General features: G+C 38.9%; 1 protein-coding gene across 8 annotated transcripts in view; it reads left to right on the forward strand.

The window, feature by feature from the left end:
* The window catches only part of myo3b (myosin IIIB), a 581,719-nt gene that overhangs the window by 532,411 nt on the left and 31,650 nt on the right, over positions 1-17,658 (forward strand). For 7 of the 8 annotated variants that reach the window (XM_087989045.1, XM_043693701.2, XM_043693698.2 and 4 more), the window contains 3 exons: positions 3,104-3,213; positions 3,593-3,639; positions 3,852-3,993. In XM_087989045.1, coding sequence (XP_087845171.1) covers positions 3,104-3,213; positions 3,593-3,639; positions 3,852-3,978 — 284 coding nt within the window. In that variant the 3' untranslated portion in view covers positions 3,979-3,993. The remainder of the gene's footprint in view (positions 1-3,103; positions 3,214-3,592; positions 3,640-3,851; positions 3,994-17,658) is intronic. The other variant, XM_043693699.2, reaches the window with a different exon arrangement.

Raw genomic sequence — 17,658 nt, forward strand, 5'->3', positions numbered from 1 at the left:
TAGTCTGGGGCTATTTTCCCTGAAGCATTGGAGGCTGAGGGGTACCTTATAGAAGTTTGTAAAATCATGAGGGGCATGGATAGGTTGAATCATCAAGTTCTTTTTTCCCAAGAGTAGGAAGTCCAAAATTAGAGGGCATTGGTTTAAGGTGAGAAGGGAAAGATTTAAAAGGAACCTGAAGGACACCTTTTTCAAGCAGAAGGTGTTATGTGTTTGGAATAAGCTGCCAGAGTAAGTCATAGAGGCTGGTACAATTACAACATTTAAACGGCATCTGGATGAGTTTCTGAATAGGAAGGGGTTGGAGGGATATGGGCCAAATGCTGGCAAATGGGACTAGAATAATTTAGGATATCTGGTTGGCATGAACGAGTTAGACCGAAGGGTCTGTCTCCGTGCTGCACACATCTGTGACTCTATGACTCTAAGACTACAATTGTTGAAGGTCCATGGAACATGAAGCAGTAAGTTGAAGTAAAGAGTCTATATGCTTCAGCACAGGCTTGCTATGTGATTTAAACTGTGAAGCATCTAACTCCAAGGAAGCTACCATTGAAATGGAATGACCAATGTCCACAGATTCAGGACACAGTCAAGAAGAAGTTGCCTGGTTCAGAAATCCAGAATACTGCAGAAAGAAGAATGTCTGTCTCAACAGGGCAGCCATCTTTCATGAAGTAAATTCATGAGATTAAAGGTCCTCCAGATATTACAAAGGAGCAATTGCCTGGTTCAGCAGGAAAGATGTCCTCAGCAAAGAAACTCCAAGAGGTAAAAGGTTATCCAGTTTAAATGTACTTCAGACCTCACACTGTCAAGAAAATAAACAAAGAAAACAGTCTTCAAACCAGACACTAACCACTTCTCCACTTTGACAGAGCACATGTTCTAAGGGAATAGTGAAATCTCCAGTCTTCTTGTTTTTGATCCCTCTGAGACCTGGAGTGGGATCATAAAGGTAGTGGTAAATGAAATTTTACATGCAAATGAATAAAATTAATAATGTAAATAAAAGCTTTGGGAAGATAGGTGTAAGGGTTAGTGATAGTTAATACTGATCAATATATTAAGCACCACCAATTACATCATGATATGTGTCTTTGGGAGAGAACAGCTCAGCATCTCAAAGAAAAAAGACTTGCCATAGAATACCTACAGTGTGGAAACAGACCATTCGACACAATAGGTCCGCACCAGCTCTCTGAAGAGCATCTCATCCAGACTCATCCCCATACCCTATGCCTGCAATCCCCAAGGCTCATCTCTTTAACCTACACATCCCCAGATACTATGGGCAATTTAGTATGGCTAATCCACTTAACCTGCATATTTTGGACTGTGGGAGGAAATTGGAGTATCTGAGGGAAACCCATGTAACCATGGGGAAAACATGCAAACTCCACACAGACAGTCACCCGAGGGTGGAATTGAATCTGGGTCCTTGGTGCTGTTAGGCATCAGTGCTAACCACTGAGTCACCGTGCTGCCAGCTGGGACTTCCTCAGTCTCTGTATCAGTGTCTATCATATTAATGTAACTTGTACTTATTTGCTAGCATACAATAAACTACATCTTACTTAAGACAAGAGCCTTTTCGTGTTAGACTACCAAGTGGTTTTCTAAGAGGGCAAGCTATATCTCTACCGGGAAAGCAGATGGTGGCAGAAAACCTACCACACAACATGATAAGCAGCCATGAGAATTCACCTTCTTTTAAATTTTTTTTTCATGGAATGTGGGCATCACTGACTAGATCAGCACTTATTGCCTGCCCCTAATTGCCCCGAGACCTGTTAAGTACCAACCACACCGCTGTGCACCTGGAGTCAAATGTAGGCCAGATCAGTTAAGGATGGCAGATTTCCTTCCCTGAAGACATTATGAACCAAATGAGCTTTTCAATGGCAATCAACACCAAGTTTTTTAATTCCAGATTTTTTTTACTGAATTCAAGTTTCATAATCTAATATGGTAGGATTCGAGCCCATGATCCCTGAACATTAGCCTGGGGGTCTAGATTATTAGTCCTGTGACATTACTTACTTATCCTACAACCTTGACGAGTTGTTGAAATATGCAGTGATATTCATTTACACAGATACTTGCTACAGTGAGTTCTGACCCCTTTAGCTTTGTTCCATTTATAAAGTGGTTCAACCGGAAGTTATGCAATTGTACTTCAGGATACATTTACGGGTGCCACTTATACATAAGGGAGAAAGAGAAAGGAATAGTATTTCTCTAACACCTTTGAGTGCAAAGTGGTTCTATGCCATGAATTACTTTTGAAATGTAGTCACAGTTATAATCCGGAGAAATGCAATAGTCACTTTGTAGATGATAGTTGCAGCAATGACCATCTAATATGTTTTAGTGATATTGGTTGAGGGATAAATATTGATTAAGACACAGGAGAACTTCTGGTAATCTTTGAATAGTGCCAAGATTGACTTGTAAGGCATGTACAGACTATCTGGAATAATATTACTTTGATTCCTATGTGGGTGGGCTGAGCCATTTAGTCTATACTTGTCATAAAACACGTCTGTTTTCACTTGTGGCACCAATGTCACCCGGGACTTTGCCTGTTTTGGTTTGGTGTCCTGTATCATTCGGAATCAGCTCTGGTGCCAGGGTGTTCACTTTGCTGTTGCCCTGTCAAGTGTCGACTGCATGTATGAGAGAGAGGGTGACATTTCCCAGGTGGGAGGGAGTAAAACCCAGCATTCAGGTTATTTTCTGTATGCACTTAAAACATCTGATTGCAGAGATTGGAATACAGCTGCTAAGGAATTGTGGACTGTGACTAAACATCAAAGGAAGTTTCACAAAAATGATTTGTGGAAACTAGGAGTTTAAAACCTGTAATGACCTGCAATTAAATAGAAATACAGGAAAATATTTAGCATTGTGCATGAAATCATTTAATATCTTTTCTTGGAATCTAAGTTGTTATAATTGCTTAGCACTGCAAGTGTTAACATTGGGGCTTTAAATAAATACTGAGCTGTGGAAGACAGGAAAATATAGGAAGACATTAGTAGTTGACAATGGACGTGGCTTTGGATTATTCAATGGTTAACACTATAATTTAATGTTTCAGGATCAGGAAAGGAAATAGAAAAAAGACAGTTGAGAACACCTCGTCGACGAATGCAGCAGCCCAAAATGCTGAGCAGCCCTGAGGACAGCCTGTATTATAACCAGTTAAATGTGAGTTCAAAGTAGCAATAAAGCTCTTTTGCTGACTTTGGGTCCAGATGATAATACCATTATAAATACCTGCCCCAACCTCTCCAGCCCCACCCCCATGCTCTTCTTCTGTCTGTCTTCGTGAACATGTGCTTATGCTCTTTATCTGTTGCTTTCATGTCAGGATGTCTGCCGTCACGGTGAATAATTGATGTGGTTTATCAAAGCCAAGCATGATGCATGCTTCATCAGGCTCACTTGAGCTCTTTGATCAAAAAAATTATGCTGTGACTTCTGATATTATCAGCATCTGCTTGCATTCAACACAAAATCACTTTGAATTAAAAATTAACGACTTGCTGCTCTGCTGTTGACTGTGTGTTCTTGGCCTTCTCCACAGGGAATCCTAGAATACCAAGGGAGTAAAAGAAAGCCAAGAAAACTTGGGTAAACAGATACTTAGTTTTTTCCAGTAAATAAAAACAAACAATTGTGTTATAGATTGTTGCATCTTTATACTTCAAAAAATAAAGATTCTAAATAAAGCAAACTGTTTATTTTAGTTAAAATAATGTGATTGACATGTTAACAGATAGCCTTTTCTGTGAAAAGCTTTATTTTGTGTGCTGATAAGTCAACTATTTTTTTCTTTATCACAGTCAAATCAAAGTGCTGGACATTGAGGATGAATATTACAAATCACTGTCATCTATTGAGCCTGTCGCTGAGGAAGACGATACCTTGAACCCTCCTCCTATTCCAAGGGGATCCTTTACTCATAGCTAAACATGGATTCTGTAGGTAATTTAATGATTTCATATCTTGCAGTAAAATCTGACAAGTCAATTTTTCATGGTTCAGTTTTGTCAACAATCTGTTAGAATAAACAATGGAATGGTTTGAGAAATAAGAATCAAATAATCTCTGAAAAACAGTTCATTAGTCATTGTTATTTTTCTCTGTAAAGGGGGACAAAAGTTATATGCTGAGACCTATCTATATGAAGTGGTCTGCAGGTGATATTTAAAAATAATTCCACATGTTCTTGCCAATTCATCCAAATCCAAACTTTGTGGGATTTTAATTCTGTTTACAAGTATCAAAATATTCTCAATATTGATCTATGAGTTTTTACTCAATTTCAGCATTAATTTACTAACAAACTGAGCACTAAAGTAGTCCATACTTTAACATGTTTTGCATTAAACACTACACTGTAATAAAGATTACTTGATTCATTCATTGTAAAATATAACTGGAAAATTTGAAGGCTAATAACCAACTTCAATAACCCATGAATAGATTAGAGCCAGTCCTTTATTATGCACAAATTCTTGCAGTATTTCTCAACCTGATAATTTTAGGAAAGCTTGGGAAAAGCTGTATCTCTTTTCTATTCTGAATAAACTAATTATTTACTTTAGGTAGGGGTTATAAAAAAGTGGTTTATTTCGAATAGCAATCTAAGTTACAGCAGGTAATAAATCTAACTTTGCCCACCTGTCATTAAAGGAAATTTCCCCTAGTAGCTCAGCATGGGTTTAGGGAACAGCATGGAAGCCTCTTATGTTTGTAGTGTTGGCTTGCAGAGTAACAAATGGGCTGTCCAGGTGTCCTTTGATGCCTCCAGGTCATGATGTGTGCCTGCTACGGTCAATGCATTACTGGAAATAATTCAGCTGGAATGCATACACCTTCCAAACATAAAATTATTCTGCAATTTACACGTTTATACACTTCCATTTCTGGTGATCTTTTAAAAAACTATTTTGTACAACTTGAAACTGCATAAATAAATTACATTAAATAAATCTTTGGGCTTGTTTAACAATTTGTTTGGACTCATTAGGATGAGATAGTCAAGATTGGGTAATAGAACACTTCTTTTGTGTCTTGTCAGCATAAATTATTTCTAGATTAGCTTAGAAGGAAAGTTGTGTTATGAAGCCCAAGTTAATCAGAAGCAACATCAAGCCAAGCCCTTGTTTGTTTGAAAAAACATGGAAACTTTACAAAGAAGAGCAGCATACTTTTCCAGTGATCTAGTTTAAGTTTATCTCGAGTTCACACCATTGAACTTGATCATTTATTGTTGTTGAATATTGCTGAACACAACTTAACTATGCATTTGTTAATTTGACATTAACAATATTTCAAAAATAATGTATTGGCTCCAAAGATTTTGGACTTCAAACCAGCCTCAAAAATGTATTCAGATGATATCCCATAAATGCTTGCAGTTTAATTTTGGAAACACCAGCTTTGAAAGGTGCTATATAAATGTAAATTCCTTCCTTCATTTTTTCCCTGTTACCAGGTCCTGGAAATATAGAATTTGCATAGTTGCCTGCAAACCAAATGTAATACTGCAGCACTCACTCAGTGACCAGGAACTCCAACACATAGCTTTCTATATGTTGTTATTTCAAGTCTCAGCAATTCTACATTTGATTTGCAGAACTTTGCATACGTCCCTCATTTTCAGAAACACAGCTGGGGTCTTTTATAATGTACAAGCATTTTTACCTCAATAAATACAAATTAAGGAATTTTAATTAGTTCATGTTTGGAATTTTCAAAGTTGAAGTAGGAAGATTTATTTTAGACAATTTTCTGAGTATATTTTTGAAATTTATTTAGAACTGTTTTCTAATCTCTAAGTGATATAATTCATTTGATAAGTACAAAACTAAATTGTGTGCTGCTGTTAACACACATATTTTCAATGTATACAGTTTTTAGACTAGTTTTGTTGCATGATGTATTTTACAATCTAATGAACTGCAGCCAGTTAAGTTGAATATCACTTTGAAGGAATTAACAGTTTCTGAAATTCCTAATGCAGTTTGTAGTTTGAAAGCATGCAAATTAAAATTCTTATCAGTGGTATATTTTTTATAGTTTATTAACAATTTTTGTTGGGAAAAATTCATAGGATTGTTTCAAACTATACAAAGAAAAAATATAATTTGCCCATGTCATAAAAAATTACTTGGTGGAAGAATCAGCCAAGCCAACTTCTCCCACACTTCCACAGGAGACTTGTTTCTCTTTCCCAATCGGCTGCAACAGATCAGCACAGTAACTTGCTTGAATGTGTGTACAAATAATCACACAGTTGTGCACACAACTGCAACATGGACTGTAAATGCACTTATTCCTTTCAGAAAGGCACGTTAAATTAGTGTGAATTTTAGCAGCTACTTTGCAAGTTCCACAGTGATTTTTAAATTAGAATGTACTTACATCGTGCAAGTTAAAATGAAAAAAAGCTTGTATGTATGAATGTCTCTTTCTTTTTATAAAGTTATTTCTTCAGCTTGCTTCCCATCCTATGGGATAAAATTTTCTCTTGATGTCCAAAATTATTAGATGTCTAAATATAATACAAATATATGAATTAGAAGTAGAAGTAGATATTTCAGCCCCTTGAATGTGCAATGCCATTCAATAAAATTGTGGCTGATCAATTTCAAATTCCACTTTCCATCTCCCCCATAATAACTTTTGATTCCTCTTCCTAACAAGAATCTAACAAGGTGGAGGTAGAACCACCACCTTAAAAATATTCAATGTCTCCACGTGCACTGCCATCTGAGGCAGAGCTCTAAAGTTAACCATCCCTCCAAGATTTAAAAAAAAATTTTCTTCACCTTGTACTGAAATGAGCAGTTGTCTTTTTTCAACAGTTCACCTTGTTCAGGATTCACCCACAATAAGAAACATCTTTTCCACATCTACCTTGTTAGGCCTGTTCAGGATCTTATATACTTTAATCAAATCACCCATCATTTGTCTAAATTTCAGTGGAAACGAGCCCAGTCTGTCCAACTGTTCCTAAATCCAGATCAATCTCCTATGAATTGCTTCTAAAGGATTTAACCCACTATTAAATAAGAAGACCAAAACTATACTCAGTATTTGAGATACTGCCTCACCAATTCCCTATATAACTGAAGGAAAATATCCATGCTTATAGTTTCAACTTCTCTGGTAGTAAAGGATAGCAATTCATTCATCTTCTTAATACAGGCTGTAGCTACATACTAGGTTTCTGTAACTCATACAGTGGAACATCTAGGCCCCTCTGCAACTCAGAATTCTGCAGTCATTCTCCATTTAAATAGTAGGTTTTTAAATCCTTCCTGCCAAAATAATCAACTTCACATTTTCCCATTTTATGATCAGTCCACCAGAGTTTTGTACACTTAACCTACCTATATTCATCTGCATCCTATGTCCTCTTCCTAACATACTTTCCTGCTATTCTTTGTGTCGTCTCCAAATGTAGCTATGATGCCTTCACTAAGTCATTGATATAAATTACTGAAAACCAAGACCCAGCACAGACACCTGCAGCTCTCTACTTGTCACATCCTGCCAATCAAAAAAATATTCATTTATGCATGCTCTCTGTGTTATGCCTGCCATCTATTCTTCTTTCCATACTAATATATTAATGCCTACACCATAAGTTTCTACTTTTCACTCTAACTTTTTATATTCAACCTTGGAATGTTAACTCCAACGCATCCACTACATCTTTGTCTATTTCTTTTAAAACTTTACGATAAAGTCCATCTGGACTTAGTGATTTGTCAGCTTACAGCTCCATCAGTTTTTTTCTCTATCATTTCCCTAGTGATTCCTTTCTCCCTTCCACTGCTTGATTTACAGCTATTATTGGAATATTTTTGTATCATTCAGATGGAGGCAAAATATTTGTTCATTCCCTTATCAATCTACTATAAATTCCCCATTCTCACCTCTGGAAGACCAACACTCCACTTAAAAACAGAAATTGCTGGAGAATCCTGCAGATCTGGCAGTATCCATGGAGAGAAAACCGAGTCAACATTTCGTGTTCAGTGACCCTTCTTCAGAACATTCACTTTACTTATTCTTTTCGTTATAAATAACTGCAGAAATTCTTGCTGGCTATTTTTACATTTTTAGCCATTTTTTTCACATACTTTAAGTTTTTTCTTGTGATGAATCATTTACTGTTCTTTATATTCTGTCTAATCATCGGACCTGCCCCTTATCCTTTTGCAATCATGTGTTTCTTCCTTGGGATAAGGTGGGGGGAGGGGAAATGCAGAAACTGGTGAAATCCACATTAATCTCGTGTAGTTGCAAGGCCCCAAGGCAGAAGATGAGCTGTTCTTCCTCCAGGTGTCAGGTGGTTAAGGTTTGGTGATAGAGGAAGCCCAGGACCTGAATGTCTTTGGTGGAGTGCGAGGGGGAGTTGAAGTGTTCAGCCATGGAACGCTGGGGTTGGTTGGTACGGGTGTCCCAGACATGTTCTCTGAAACGATCCGCAAGTTGGCGTCCTGTCTCCCCCAAGTAGAGGAGACCACATCGTGTGCAACAGGTATAGTGGATGACATTTGTGGAGGTACAGGTAACTTTCCGTCAGATGTGGAAGGATCCTTTGGGGCCTTGAATGAAGGTGAGGGGGGAGATGTGGACACAGGTTTTGCACTTTCTGCGATGGCAGGGGAAGGTGCCAGGAGTGGGGTGAGGGCTGTGTGGGGCATGGATCTGACAACACCCGGCATCTACCTGGCATCAACTCCCCCTCCCACTCCACGAAGGACATTCAGGTCCTGGGCCGCCTCCATCGCCAAACCCTCATCATTCGATACCTGCAGGATGAACGCCTTACCTTCTGCCTTGGGACCCTACAACCATACAGGATTAATGTGGATTCCACCAGTTTCCCCATTTCCCCTCCCCCCATTTTATCCAAATCCCAAGCATCCAACTCAACAACATCCTCTTGACCTGTCCATCATCTTTCCTATCTATTCACTCCACCTACCTCTCCGACCTATCACCTTCTTCTCCACCTTCATCTACCTATTGCATTCCCAGCTACCTTCCCCCCAGCCCCACACTCTTCCCATTTATCTCTCAGCCCCACAGCCCACAAGCCTCATTCCTGACAAAGGGCTTATGGCCAAAACATCGATTCTCCTGCTCCTCGGATGCTGCCTGATCTGCTATGAAACACACACACTCTCGACTCTGACCTCCAGCATCTGCAGTCCTCACTTTCTCCTCTTCTGAAGTCTATCTTCCTGCCCTTAACTTTGAACCCTTTCCCACCTCTCATGTGAACCCCACACTGCAATACTCACCTACCTAATTCAACTTGACCTGATCCTGGATACTTTCTATTTCAGCCTGTTCAGAAGCAGGTTGGTCCTGCATCTGAACCTCCTGGATGAGAGGTAGGCACATTACCACCTCAGCACAAGAGCCCTCCTTAATGATCCTGTACTGTTGGTGGATGTCTTGTCAGCAGCTGCCAGTGCTCCAGGTGGCCCTAACAGGCATGGGAATCCGCCTATGTCTGATTAGCCAGCAACTTCCAGGGGCCAGTTTCCTGCTGCTGAGGTCCTTAACTAAGGAAGGTCCAATATTAGCTCATGAAGTGCTTCTCTCAAAATAGTTGAGGTGGGGATTTTGCCAATTCTGTAACGAGCTGGTGAAAGCTCTATTTCAAATATGAAAATCCAACCACAGTTTCAGTATGGGTCAGCTAAGTTTTCCCTTAGGTGCCAATGCCCTAACAAGAACCATTTGTGGATCCCAAGCCTGTACAACCTGTTGAGTGAGCTGAATGCTGCTGAGACAGTTGGGTAAGCATGAAGATTCCTCAAAGTTCAGGCAGAAAATTCTGCCAATCTTGTTTTAAAAAAAGACCAAGAGATGTTTGTGCCTTTAACGTTGATTGTCGAAACTAGTGTGTTTTGGTGAATGAAGATTGGGCTCTTAACTGAAGTTCATGGTTGACTGCCTCCAGAAATTGGACTGCCAATTCCCCCAGCAGTCCTCCATCACTAAACCCTTTTCCATGGAGTCAAGGAAACACAATCAGTATCTCTGTATCTTATTGTCATTTTCTTTTTCACTCTTTTGTATTTTCTATATCATACTTTATTTATTGTTACTTTTTTTATCTTTTCACATTTTACATTTTATTTGCTTTTATTTCTTCTGACTTTTATAACCTTACCTGTCTTTATGTTTTCTTCTGAATCAACTTTTTTTCAATATATTAAAATTTATGAAGCCCACATCAAAGTTCAGAATCAAAGTAAACATTGTTTATAAAGTTCTTTGAAATGTGCTGAGAACATTATATAAATGTATGTCTTTCTTTCTCTCACATTTAACTTCCCCAACTCAGTTTTTTTGTTTACTCATTAGTGAGGTGGGTTCTAAAGCAGGTAAGGCGTTCAGGGCATCTGATCATGTAGCTTGGTCCAGAGGTTAGGGTTCAGGGGCAGAACAGAGGAGCTGAGCAAATGGTAACTACCTACAGAAGGGAAATGAATGCATAAAAATAGAAAGTTCAAAAAGTTGATGAAAGAATTTAAAGATAAGAAAGTGGCATAAAATAATGGGAAATATGAAGAGTGAGTGCTGCATTTCCACTAAATGATTAATCTGTGTATTTTTGTGCAATATTTATTTTTGTTCTCCTGATATCCTTGCACTGTGACCCAGTCAATACAAGTCTCCTGCAATATTTCTCTTACCTGGTCATCCTCCATGGATCTGATTTTCCTAATTTTCACTCATTGATCTACCAATATTGGGACTATCACCAGTAGACACCTCAAAGATCTAATTTTAGCTCCCTTGTCTTACTCATTCAGATTTCACTCCATGACAACATCACTCAAAACAATATAGTTAGCTTCCACATCACAGAATCATGTAATTGTTATGGTGTAGAAAGAGGCCATTTGAATTCTCGTGTCTGCACCAGCGGTCCAAGCGTTATGACTTAGTGCCATTTGCCTGCCTTTTCCCCAAACCTTTGAACTATGTTTCCGATCAAATTGTCATCGAATATTCTCTTAATGCCTAAATTAATGTTGCCTCCATCACATTTCCACAGTGCATTCCAGATGCAAAGCACGCATTATAAGAAGATGTTTGTTTTGTCACACCACATTGGCAACATTTGCAAATCATTTTAAATCTTTGTCCTCTCATTCTAGATCTGTTTACGAGTAGGGTCAATTTCTCCTTAAGTCATCTATCCAGAACTGTCATGATTTTGAAAGCTTTTATCAGATATCCTCTTAGCCTTCTTCACACCAAAGAGAACAATCCCAACTTCTCAAATCTATTCTCACAAGTGAAGTTTCTCATCCCTGAAACTGTCCTCCTAAAGCTATTCTTCATTCTCTCCAATCTGTTCATTCTCTTTATAATAGAATGGTGCCCAGGATGGTGTATAGTACTCCAGTTGAGCTCTTAAAAAAATCTTGTCCAAGTTCAACATAACCCCTTTGCTGTTCTCTATCCCCCTATTAATAAAGCCCAGGATATTATATACTTTGTTAATTGGTATCTCCTTCTACTTGTTCTGCAACCTTCAGTGATCCATGCACACATACACCCAGCTTTCTCTGCCTGGGCAGCCCTTTTAGAATTGTACCCCATATTTTGTTTTGTCTGTTCTTTATAGAAAAATACACCACTTCCCACTTCCCTGCACTGAACTTCATCTACCATCTAACTACCTATTAACCTGTCTGCTTACAGTGTTTTCCTCACAGTTTACAATGCTTCGAGATTTTGCATTATTTGCGAAATTTGATTTGTCTACTGCACATCAAGATCAGGAAGACAATTCTGAAGACTCAAGACTTTCTGAAATAAAAATAATTTATCTATTCTATGTTTTAGGTGGATGATTCCTGATTTTTAAACAATGAGCCTAATTTTAGATTCTCCCATAAGCAGAAACATCCTCTCCATATCTAGCCTGTCAAGAACCTTTTTGTTTTTATTTTGATTTCTATCTAGGGGAGTTCTGGATTTAATTGTCTTCCTTACTCTTTTGATGGAATGTACCTTGACAGGACTCAAACCATCTTCTCTTTGAACGTTCATTGTTCAGTTACAGTTTTTCTCATCAACCTGCCATTCCCATCTATCTGAGCCAGCTGTGATCTTGCCCCATTGAGGTCAACTCATCCCCATTAATCGTTCTTAGTCTGGATTGTCTATTGGCCATTTATATTATCCTCCTAAACCTTACTATGCAATGATCAATGTGTCCTAAATGTTCCTCCACTGATACTTGATTTACTGGTCCCATCTCATTTCCAAGAACCAGGTTCAACAGTGCATACTTTTAAGTTGGGCTGGACTCATCTTTCTGTAGGAGATTTTACTGAATACAATCTAAGAATCTTTGTCCCTCTTTGCCCTTAGCACTAGTACTGTTCCACTATACATTTGGGTAGTTAAAGTCATTGTTTACAACTACGTTGTAATATCCTTGTATTTGTTCCTCTACATCCATTCTACTAAGTAATGGGCTTTAGACTACACTGCATAATGTAATTGCATCCTTACAGTTGCTTTGCTTTAGTCAAATTGATTCTGTCTTTCAGTCTTCTGAGGCATTCTCTTTCTCTAGCACTGCAATGCTCTCCTTAATCAACATCACCACTCTTGCTCCTTTTCCACTTTTCCTTTCTTTTCTGGATGCTTTGTACTGATGAATATGTAACACCCCGTCCTGCCTTTCCATGAACTAGGTTTGATGTCAGCATAACATTATAATCCACATGACATTTTGCTTTGCAACTCCTCAAACTTATTTACTATATTCTGTGCATTCATACACATGAAGTGTAACCCTCATTTAGACTTCATTACTGTCTCATTTACTTGCTCCTCGCCTATGGACTTTCTATTCTCTAGAATAATGCTATCCATCCCTCCAAGTATTTTGTGCACTCTACTACTTCTCTCTAATGTTCTGGTTAGGCTCCCATAGCCCTGTCAAGATAGTTTATTGTTCTCTGAATAGCATGAGCAAAATGCTTCATAAGGAGTTCAGTTCCAGCTCAGTTCAGATGCATAAAAGCAAATTACTGCAGATGCTGGAATCTGAAACCAAAAGAGAAAATGCTGGAAAATCTCAGCAGGTCTGGCAGCATCTGTAAGGAGAGAAAAGAGCTGTCAAAGGGTCAGTTAGACCCGAAACATCAGCTCTTTTCTCTCTTTACAGATCCTGCCAGACCTGCTGAGATTTTCCAGTATTTTCTCTTTTGGTTTCAGCTCAGATGCAATCTGATTGGCTTGTACAGGTACCACCTTTCTCAGTGCTAGTCCCAGTGTCCTTAGCGACTAAAGCCCTCCTCCTGCATCGTCCTTCCAGCCACACATTCATTTGCCTTATCCACTATATTTGTACACACTTTCACCTGGCACCAGGAATAAGCTGAAGAAGGGCTAATGCCCGAAACGTCGATTCTCCTGTTCCCTAGATACTGCCTGACCTGCTGCGCTTTTCCAGCAACACATTTCCATCTCTGATCTCCAGCATCTGCAGACCTCATTTTCTCCACCAGGAATAAACTGGAGATTACTACTTTTGATGTGTTTGCTAATTGTATAATGATGATGTGCAACACTATCTCTCATTCATCACACTTAACAAACTCTTCAGTACATATACAAGGCTATGATTATTGTCTAACATCCAGTCTTGGGTAAATGTTACCTTACTTCATCTAACTTTAGGGTTCCCAAAGCAATTTCCATTGGAGCTGCCATATATTCCACTAACTCCATTACTTTCCCATTTTTTTTCCTAATCAACCTGTTCAGAGGTGTTATTACACATCTCTGGAGCAGGTGGGACTTGAACCTAGCCCTCTCGTTCTAGGAACAGGAACACTACCATTACACCACAAGAGGACTCTACATTACTCTCCCAGCAATTTTATCAAAATGGATCAGACGGTTTGCATCATTGATGTCCTGATTGAACTTGTAGGATTCCAACTGATTGCCCTCTTTTCTCAAGAGCAAACAAAAGCAAAATATTGCAGATAACCAGTCTTGTTATGAGTCATGAATGATGATGGGCAATTAAACAACTCACTGAAGAAGGAGGCTTCACAGACATTCCCATCGAAAGTGAGGGGAAGCGCAGCACATCCATACTAAAGTAAGGTTGAACCATTTGCAACCATCTTCACCTAGAAGGGAGAATGGTCAAACCTGTAATGCCCTGTAATTCAGATGTAAGACTTAAGCCAATTTGATTACCTGCAGGATATCAAGAAAGAGCTGAAGTTCTGGATACTGTAAAGACTATGGGCCCTGACAACAGTCTATCAATAATAGTGAAGGCTTGTGTTCCAGAACTAGCCCAACCCCTAGCCAAGTTGTTCTAGTACAGTTACAACATTGGCATCTACCCAATAACGTGGAACATTGCTCAGGTATGTCTCATCCACAAAAAAAGGATAATTTCAACCCAGCCAATTACTACCGATCAGCCTATTCTTAAACATCAGTAGAGTGAATGAAGGAATGGTTGACAGTGCCAATGGCATTTACTCAACAGTAATCTTTTCAGTGATGATAGGTATGAGTTCTTCCAGGCCCACTTGGTTCCTAACCTCATTACAACTTTGGTCCAAAAATGGACAGAAGAGTTAAACTCGAGAGGAGGTGAGTCCCTGATTTCATGACAATATTTGACAATGTGTCAGCAAAACTACTGTCAATAGGAAGCAAGCCAACACTCTCCACTGGTTGAAGTCACATCTAGCCCAAAGTAAGATGATTGAGGTTATTAGAGGATAATCATCTTGGCCACAAGACGTTGCTACAGGATTTCCTTTGGCTGTTATCATAGGCTCAACCATCTACAACTGCTTTATCAATTACACAGCTATCCTTTCCATCAAAAGGTCAGAAATGGGGATATTCACTGATGATTGAATACTGTCCAGCAATATTCGGGATTCTTCAGATACTGAAGCCGTTCATGTTCAAATGCATCAAGACCTGGATAACATTCAAGCTTAGGCTAATAAGTGGCAAACAACATTCACACCACATGGTGCCAGACAATGACCATCTAAAATAAAAGAGAATCTAATCATCATTCCTTGACATGTAATGGCATTATCAGTGCTGAATCCCCCACCTTGGGTTGGGGGAATTGGTAGAGGAGCAGGGAGCAACGTTACCATTGACCAGAAATTGAGCCAACTGTAGAAGTACAAGAACAGGTCAGAAGCTGTGAATTCTGCAGTGAATAATTCACCTCCAGATTCCCAAAGCCTGCTCACCATCTACAAGGCACAAATTAAGAATGAGAGAAAATATTCTTCACTTGCCTGGTTGAGTACTTCTACAACAACACTCAAAATCTGACACTATCCACAGGACTGGTACCCCATCCAAAACCTTCAACATTCACTTCTTCTGCCACTGATGCACAGCACAGTGGCAGTTTTGTGTACCATCTGCAGCAACTCACCAAACCTTCTTCGACAGCAACTACCAAATCCATAACTTCTACTAACTAGAGTGACAAGGGCAGCAATCATATGGATGTTCTCTCCAAGCCATCCTGACTTGGAATGGTATCACAATTGCTTTCATGTTGCTGGATCAAAAGCCTGGAATGGTGTATATAATAGCACTATGTGTATACCTACACTATATGGATTGTAGCTGTTCAAGAAGACAACTTACCATCATCTTCTGAAGTTGTATTAGGGATAGGGAATAAATGCTGGCCAAGCCAAAAACACCCACAAGCCTTGAATTAATGAATAAAATTTTTGATGAAAAAGTTAGATTTTAAGGAGTGCCTTAAAGAAGAAAAGCGAGATTGAGATACCACTGGTTTTATGAAGGAATTTTAGAGATTTGTATTTCAAGGCTGTACAATACCATTAGAGTGATTATGATCAGACATGGTCAAGAATCTAAAATATGACGAACACAGATCTTAGACAGTTGTGAAACTGGGGGACATAGATTGAAGAGATAGGAAGGGGTGAGGCCAAGAGTAATTTGAAAACAAATTGAAATTCCTAAAAATGAGAGATTGCTTAACCAGTAACCAAACTAAGTCTCTATCTCTTTTAGTTTTTAAATCAAACATAGGGATGATTGGTGAACAGAACTTTATGCGAGTTAGGATATTGGCAACAAGGTTTAAATCATGTTAATGTTATGGAGGGTTAAACGTGAGTCCAGTCACGAGTACACTAGAATAATCAAAGTCATTGAAGGTTTTAGCAGGATATAATTTGAAGTATGGGTGAAGATGGGTGATGATTTCAAGGTGGAAACAGGCAATCATAGTGATGGTATAAATATGTGGTTGATCAAGTAAAACACCAAAGTTGAAAATGTTATGGTTCAGCTTCAGAAAGTTGCCAAGGAGAGAACTGGAATAAGTAACAAAAACAGACACTGCTGAAAAAACTCAGCACGTCTGGCAGCATCTGTGGAGAAAAAGCAGAATCAGGTGTTTCAGGTCCAGTGACCTTTGTTCAGAACTAGGAATAAGTAGTTGGTGAATGGAGTTTCTTTTCAATCACGTTACCAGGTGCAGACAGGTTAAAAATGATGAACATGTATACCTTACAGTTATCGTAGTCACAGAATATAATTTCTGACTTTGATAGATCATCAACTGCTCAATGTTTAAGACTATCCCATTTCAGCATAATTATTGTTCAAACTTATGTAAGCCTTTATTATTAATAGACTCAATTACTCCAATTCTCATTTGTTGTCATCCAATTTCTACTTAACATAATGTCCAATAATCCAAAACTGAGTTGCACATATCTGTCACACATCGAATTTTGTTAACGACCATCCCGTGTTTGTTTCCTGGTCCCCAAAATTTCAAATTTTTATAGATCTAAGTTTGCTCGCTGAACTGGAAGGTTTGTTTTTAGATGTTTCATCACCATACTAGGTAATATCAGCAGTGAGTCTCTTGTGAAGCACTGGTGTTAGTGACCCACTTTCTGTTTATGTGGTTAGGTTTCCTTGTGTTGGTGATGTCATTTCCGGTTGTGATTTCATTTCCTATTATTTTTCTCAGAGGATGGTAAATAGTCCAGAAACACTAGCCATTCTCCCCTACATCAAAGACATCTTGGAAATGACTGCCAGACTACTCAGATCTCTTGGCATCATGGTAGCCCACAAACCCACCAACATACTAAGATAGCAGCTAACGAACTTGAAAAACCCAATACAGACAACAAGCAAAACTAATATCATTTCCAAAATACCTTCCAAGAACTGTAACAAACACTACATTGAACAAACAGGCAGAAAACTAGCCACCAGGCTACATGAACATCAACTAGCCACAAAAAGACATGACCCACTCTCACAAGTATCCTTACATACAGATGAGGAAGGACACCACTTTGACGAGGACAAGCCAAACTGAGACATGCACAAGAATTTCTAGAAGCATGGCATTCCAACCAGAACTCTATCAACAAACGCATCGACTTGGACCCCATTTACCATCCTCTGAGAAAAAGAACAGGAAATGACATCACCACAGGAAATTATATCACCAACCCAAGGAAGCCTAAACACATAAATGGAAATTGGGTCACTAACACCAGTGCTTCACCGGAGGCT

The sequence above is a fragment of the Chiloscyllium plagiosum genome, unplaced genomic scaffold (assembly GCF_037043375.1).
Source record: "Chiloscyllium plagiosum isolate Xiang-an unplaced genomic scaffold, Cpla_swu_hap1 HiC_scaffold_7, whole genome shotgun sequence".
Taxonomy (NCBI): Eukaryota; Metazoa; Chordata; class Chondrichthyes; order Orectolobiformes; family Hemiscylliidae; genus Chiloscyllium; species Chiloscyllium plagiosum.